The sequence below is a fragment of the Mixophyes fleayi genome, chromosome 9 (assembly GCF_038048845.1).
Source record: "Mixophyes fleayi isolate aMixFle1 chromosome 9, aMixFle1.hap1, whole genome shotgun sequence".
NCBI lineage: Eukaryota > Metazoa > Chordata > Amphibia > Anura > Limnodynastidae > Mixophyes > Mixophyes fleayi.
The window spans coordinates 121,083,103-121,090,475 of NC_134410.1; the positions used below are offsets into that span (position 1 = coordinate 121,083,103).

General features: G+C 43.6%; 1 protein-coding gene across 2 annotated transcripts; it reads left to right on the forward strand.

Moving 5' to 3' along the window:
• Positions 1-16: 16 nt before the first annotated feature.
• Positions 17-6,650, forward strand: COQ4 (coenzyme Q4). 2 transcript variants are annotated; one of them, XM_075185375.1, is made up of 7 exons: positions 17-556; positions 2,716-2,904; positions 3,193-3,289; positions 3,598-3,700; positions 5,486-5,615; positions 5,697-5,790; positions 5,916-6,650. In XM_075185375.1, exons 1-7 carry the CDS (start codon positions 481-483, stop codon positions 6,073-6,075), a joined length of 849 nt encoding a protein of 282 aa, XP_075041476.1. In that variant the 5' UTR covers positions 17-480; the 3' UTR covers positions 6,076-6,650. The 2 variants fall into 2 exon arrangements, with proteins under 2 accessions (XP_075041476.1, XP_075041477.1); XM_075185376.1 differs by having other exon boundaries at positions 18-264.
• The last annotated feature ends 723 nt before the right edge of the window (positions 6,651-7,373 follow it).

Below are 7,373 nucleotides of genomic sequence, written 5' to 3' on the forward strand. Positions count from 1 at the left end.
GAGGAAAGATCTGGAAGACTGGGGTTTAACGCCATACAGGGCGCTGATTGGCTACTTCGCTGTAGAAGGCGATGCGCCGATTGGTTCCCTGGATTGAACTGCTGATTGGCTAAATGACAAAGCCATGCCGTGAATCGCGGGACTCTCATTGGCTAAGGTTGCTGCGTGGGGTCTTGTGACTCTTCCCACCCATTGGCTGATGTAACCAGCTCCTAAACAAGAACACAGTAACCCTTTGAATGACAGCGAACCTCGGTTGTCCTGGTAACGGGTCACAATGACGTCATATGTAGTGCCCACGGTCACTGATGTAACCCTGGGGTGCAATGCTCTGTCTGCAGACTATCACTTAGCTGCAGTCCCCAGTCCGGCCACTAGGTGGCGCCTTATGATCCCAACCTGCACCCGTAGACAAGTGTCTGTCTCTTCCTGCTGCTGGACTACAAGTCCCAGGTTCTCTGGGTAGGGTATAGGGAGGACATGGGGATGATGGTGAGAGGGCTGCTGCTGGCTCCTGCATGGAGGAACCTGAGAGCTGCTGCTCCCATATTCACAGGCAAGTCTGCTCTGCCATGTCCCCATAACCTTCAGGTTATCAACTGTGATCCTGGGTCACAGACACTTCTATATCCATCTATCCTGCAGAGTGTCTGTATACACTGTTACTATCACACCCTGGGGTCACAGGACCCCTTACTGACCTATAGCCATCTATCCTGCAGAGTGTCTGTATACACTGTTACTATCACACCCTGGGGTCACAGGACCCCCTCTTACTGATCTATATATCTATCCTGCAGAGTGTCTGTATACACTGTTACTATCACACCTTGGGGTGACAGGACCCCTCTTACTGATCTATATCCATGTATTCTGCAGAGTGTCTGTATACACTGTTACTATCACACCCTGGGGTCACAGGACCCCCTCTTACTGATCTATATATCTATCCTGCAGAGTGTCTGTATACACTGTTACTATCACACCCTGGGGTCACAGGACCCCCTCTTACTGATCTATATCCATCTATCCTGCAGAGTGTCTGTATACACTGTTACTATCACACCTTGGGGTGACAGGACCCCCTCTTACTGATCTATATCCATGTATCCTGCAGAGTGTCTGTATACACTGTTACTATCACACCTTGGGGTGACAGGACCCCCTCTTACTGATCTATATATCTATCCTGCAGAGTGTGTGTATATACTGTTACTATCACACCCTGGGGTCACAGGACCCCTTACTGACCTATAGCCATCTATCCTGCAGAGTGTCTGTATACACTGTTACTATCACACCCTGGGGTCACAGGACCCCCTCTTACTGATCTATATATCTATCCTGCAGAGTGTCTGTATACACTGTTACTATCACACCCTGGGGTCACAGGACCCCCTCTTACTGATCTATATATCTATCCTGCAGAGTGTCTGTATACACTGTTACTATCACACCTTGGGGTGACAGGACCCCTCTTACTGATCTATATCCATCTATCCTGCAGAGTGTCTGTATATACTGTTACTATCACACCCTGGGGTCACAGGACCCCTTACTGACCTATAGCCATCTATCCTGCAGAGTGTCTGTATACACTGTTACTATCACACCCTGGGGTCACAGGACCCCTTCTTACTGCTCTATATCCTTCTATCCTGCAGAGTGTTTGTATACACTATTACTATCACACCCTGGGGTCACAAGACCCCCTCTTACTGATCTATATCCATATATCCTGCAGAGTGTCTGTATACACTGTTACTATCACACCCTGGGGTCACAGGATCCATTCTTACTGATCTGTATCCATCTATATCCATCTATCCTGCAGAGTCTCTATACATTGTTACTATCATACCATGGGGGTGACAGGACCCCTAGACTTTTCATGAGCCCCCCTTTTTACTGATGTATATCTTGCATATGACATTACCCCTGCAGACTGTATGAATAAACTATAACTGTCCTTGTTATGATAAATGGTTATTTTTTGTTTCAAGTTTCCATGGTCAGCAAAGTTCATTTTACAGGAGCTGACCCCAAAAGCAGGATGTGGCCAGCTCTCAGTGATGCAATGCTCTGTCCGCAGACCATCTCTGTACTCCGGTCACTGTCAGACTGGGAGGTGTTCTGTGTATGTGCAAAATTAAATGCGTTACTGGGTCTAAGTTTTTCAGTTTCGTAAATGATCCTATTAGACTCATTCATTTTACTATTACATTAAAATATTGTTCATTTTTGGACACCCCCTTTAGTTTGCTTCACTATGCAGCACTCTGGTAGGGTCCCCAAAATTATCTAGACTTGGCCACTGGAGCAATAGCAAATGAGGATAGGAGTGGTCAGCATGTTGAGAAGACTGGGTGGTCGATGCAAACTGCCTCATGCTGGAGGTGTTGGGTGGACGCAGCACTGATTTGGGAAGGAGCCAAGCCCAGTCCAATCAGATGCTGCGTTCACTCCACACGTCGACCAATCAGAATCCATAAACTGGGTTCTCAACATTCTGGCAGCCAAGTTCACAAGTGGACAATGCATCGATCACACCAGGTATTTCATCTTATTGTGTAATCTTATTTAAGGTAGACTAGTTGGCCTTTTGTTTATGACGCACTTCTTGACCACGTTGCTAACTAGTTCTTTAGGTTTGGAAAAGGTTAAAATTGTTTCCATCTGCCTGTATATCTTGACATTGGTTTCTTTTCTTGGCAGGGATCCGGCAACACAATAACTACGAGTATAACATATCGGCAGATGAACAGGAGGGGGACAGTAAATTTAGTTCTGAGCGTCGTGAATCTGGTACATTGTATCCTAATCACATTCCCACTAATCCGCTGCAGAAGATACTACTGTCTGCCGGTTCAGCCGTCATGTCCTTGTATGATCCCTACAGACACGGTAAGGACCTGTTAGCAGATAAAAGACAGACTGTCGTATAACGTGGACGAGCCGACAGACTGCCGTATAATGTGGACGAGCCGACAGACTGCCGTATAATGTGGACGAGCCGATATATGTCCTAGACATTTACTAGGACTTAGTGACGGCAATTGATGCCATACGGATGATAATTAATATCCTGCAAAGACATTTTTGTTTTCCCTGAAGGTTTTGATACAATTCTACTTTTATATTTTACGTTACCCCAAGCGGCAGCTGGCTAAGATTTATTTCTCAAATCTCCAGATATGGTTGCGGTTCTAGGGGAAACCACGGGGGCTCAGGCCTTGCTAAATCTGCGAGAAAAAATGAGAAGAGACCCAGAGGGGCTGCAGATTCTACAGTAAGTTTTCAATTATATCCAATATATATTACAGGAGAGTGTCTTTATTAAATAGTATTGTTATTATAATATACACCGCGGCCGTTTCTCTAGAGTTTTATATACACCTTCAGTATGTTGGGGGGGTCCTTGGATAGTAGGAAGGTTTTAAATTACATCGCTATAAGCAGAGACACATTGAAATATTTAACATCTTGACTATAAATCCTCTCTCTGGTATCATTTGAATACACATAAACAGAGTAATAGGAACATTGGGGGTTGCCTGTCATCCCATAAAGCCTGTCTTTTTTTTTTTTTTTCCGCAGAGAGCGACCCCGTATTCAGATGTCTAACCTAGATGTCGAGAGGCTCCGAGAATTGCCCGATGGGACGTTCGGCAGAGACTACATCCGGTTCTTGGATGTCAATGTAAGTTTCTTTGGTACTAAATATTTTTATTATGCCCACAAGGTGATCCGAATAATCCAAATAGAAATGTGTACAAAGTGACATAAGGTTTTAATAGGAATAAGAAATAGCAATATAATATACACAAGGATACTAGCGAAAACTGAATGCACAGATGTATCTAAGAAGACCATTCCAATGTAGCGTAAATTAAAATCTATTAGGCCTAATAAAGATCTGTGCACTACAACATTTGAACCTGAGAAGCGATATGTAACTTAGTATATTTACTAAACTGCGGGCTTGAAAAAGTAGAGATGTTGCCTATAGCAACCAATCAGATTCTAGCTGTCATTTTGTAGAATGTACTAAATAAATGATAACTAGAATCTGATTGGTTGCTATAGGCAACATCTCCACTTTTTCAAACCGCAGTTAAGTAAATATACCTTTGCGCCTCCGAGGAGACAGTGCCAATCTTCATGGGAGATCTATCCCAGATCTTTATATCAGACAGATGCCAGCTTTAGATTGAAAAATGTAACCATAGAAAAAGTTCTCTTATCCAGATATTTCCATTCCTGGTCAGTTGTGTGAATGAATCTCTGGATGGAGAATTGGACTCAGAATCTGATGAGGGAGGAGACCAACAGTCCAAGAGGTGGCTGGAGTAGAGGAATCGGCTGCAGATGAGGGGTCTGTATAGGTAAAAGAGAAGAGGCAGATTTACACCAGGGGCTAGATTTACTAAACTGTGGGTTTGAAAAAGTGGAGATGTTGCCTATAGCAACCAATCAGATTCTAGCTGTCATTTATTTAGTACATTCTACAAAATGACAGCTAGAATCTGATTGGTTGCTATAGGCAACATCTCCACTTTTTTAAATCCGCAGTTTAGTAAATATACCACCAAGTCAATAAACTGGATGATCGTTCTGCGGGGTTCAATAGATCTAAATAATTATCCAAGGAACAGTAGTGGAGACAGTTGGGTGAATGACCGTTTCCACTTCACTCCTCTCGGATAATTATTTGGATCTATTGAACCCCAAAGAACGATCATCCAGTTTTCTGTACCCTTCCGCATCCCTGTAACAATGCAGAGGAGCATGTGGAACTGTGAAAGGGTCAGTGTTTAATCCTGAAACTAATACATTAATTGTGCACAGAAGCAGCGGTCTTAAATTGTTGACTTGATGTCCCGCACTGCTTCCCACAGCCTCCGTGGTATTGAGTACAGTACTCCAAGGAAGCTCTATGTTGGCTCCCGAGATATATAAGATTCTTATTTATGTGTTCTCTATCACTCTATTACCTTTTTCCCAATAATCACTTTGAGTATTTATAGTCCAGTAATGATTCTCTCTGTATTCGTTGCCTCTTCTCTCAAGAATTTAGCTTCAGCTCCTTCCTGTCTGTGATTGGCTGACTTACAGCGTCTTGGTTTGTTAATGAATTAGTAAAATAATGTTACTTAGGTTAGGTAGGTAATACATTTTTTTGTGTAGTTTGCCTTAAATTATAGTAAAATTGTATCTAAGTTTTCAGTTTTAATTGTATTTATTGACGGGGCAGTCCAGTTTGGATGGAATGTGAAATCACGTACTGATAAGTGTTATTACTTAGATATCATCAGTATATTATACCCATATAAAATAGCACCATGATAGGAATTATAGTAAAGGCCCCAGCGCTAGAAAGCAGCAATACTAACACTGTGCCGCTGATCTCAGGATTTTCACATTGTCGCAGCGGAAACATTTTGCCTAGTGTTATGAAATGACACAAATATTTTGCTTTGCTCAGCGTGTGACCCCTGACACCCGCATGCCAGTGAAGTTTGTAGACGAGGAGGAGCTGGCGTACGTAGCCCAGCGGTACCGAGAAGTTCATGACCTTATGCACACGCTTCTGGGGATGCCCACCAACATGCTGGGTGAGTAGGCATCAGCCACATCCCCCGCGTCCGGCAGGATCTAACCCCCGTCCGGTGCTGACACATCCGTTTCTTCGGCAGGGGAGGTCGTGGTGAAGTGGTTCGAAGCTGTTCAGACTGGACTGCCCATGTGCATTCTGGGAGCCGCGTTTGGACCTCTCCGTCTCAGTACCAAGTAAGATTACAGAACGTTGCAGTCATGTCGTAACAATACGTACAGTTCTCTTTATCAGGTGATGATTTCCATCACGCCAGTAGGGGGCGTCACAGGATGCATTTAGACTCTGATTGGTTTTGCAGGAGGAAGAAGAAATTGATAGAGCTGATTCCCTGGGCGGTGCGAAGTGGGCGCAGTGCCCGGTGTGTGCTTAATTTTTACTACGAGAAACGCTGGGAGCAGACCGTGGAGTCGCTCAGGGAAGAGATTGGGATCCTGCCTCCGCCGCACCTCAAAGTCTGAATATTTGGTGTCCTTGTGAAGCCTATATCTTGCACCTGCTGCACCAACACACAGACCCCCCCCCCCCTGTCTTGTACTTGGGGTACTGCTTCTGAAAGAATACAAGATATCGCCCAACGGACGCTTGAGGTGTCGCCTGCATAGTGTATTATCACTACATTCCCAGGCTAATAGACCGTCGTTCTGTGATCTAGGATACAGCACGCTCAGTCCTGCTCTATTCTGCAGCATTCATTGAGAAAAGACAGAGATTACTCATTTTTTTCTGTTGAAAGCTTCTCATTTTGTAACCTGAACCAATATTCATTAGAATGTTGCCTATGAATTCACTTGGAACTAGTGACCTCACTGAGGCACGAGGCTAATTGTACCTCGGTGATTCCGCTAGTTCCCATGGACTTGATAGGCTAGATGTTCATTTACTTGATTTGCACATAGAAAAGTGCCACACGTGCCGCTATCTCTGAATTGTGTTCACCCAGAGTTGCCTCTAGAACTTGTTTTTTTAAAAGACTTCTGCACTGATGATCATCAATACTGTGTTTAGCTGAATAAATATTTTTGTTAGTAAAAGATTCTTTGAAATGCTTCTTTCATCTCACACGTATGATCTGTGGTCGTCCGCTCTGATCACCTACATATGAATCTCCAGGAACATACGAAACGGCGCATACATCTGTAATTAAATATTAATTAATTAAATATTAAAACTATCCTGTGCCAAAAAAGAATCTTTTCAGCATCACTAATTTATTTATATAGCGCCACAAACTCTGCAGTACAGAGAATATCGGTCCCTGCCCCAATGGAGCTTACAGTCTAAATTCCATAATACACACATAGACTAGGGCTAATTTTGTCAGTAGCAAATTAACCTACTAGTATGTTTTTGGAGGACACCGGAGCACCCGGAGAAAACCCACGCAAACACGGGGAGAACATGCAAACTTTGCAAAAATAATCGGGAATCAAACTCATGACCCCAGTGCTCTGAGGCAGAAGTGCTAACCACTGAGCCACCGTGCTAACCACTGAGCCACCGTGCTAACCACTGAGCCACCATACTTCACATTATGTTTTAAAGTTGATTTTGTGCATTGTCCTTTCCTGTATTGTTGGGTATGTGATGAATAGCTGCCATGGATGACCAGGGACATAGAAAACTGTTTTATACTTATATTCATTTTAATTTTTCTCTCCATTGTCCAGGGCAGCAACTCCAATTTCTGACCCTTTGTTCGCACATGTTGAGAAAATGAATAAATATGCATGAAATCCAACATGCTCCTTAGTGATGC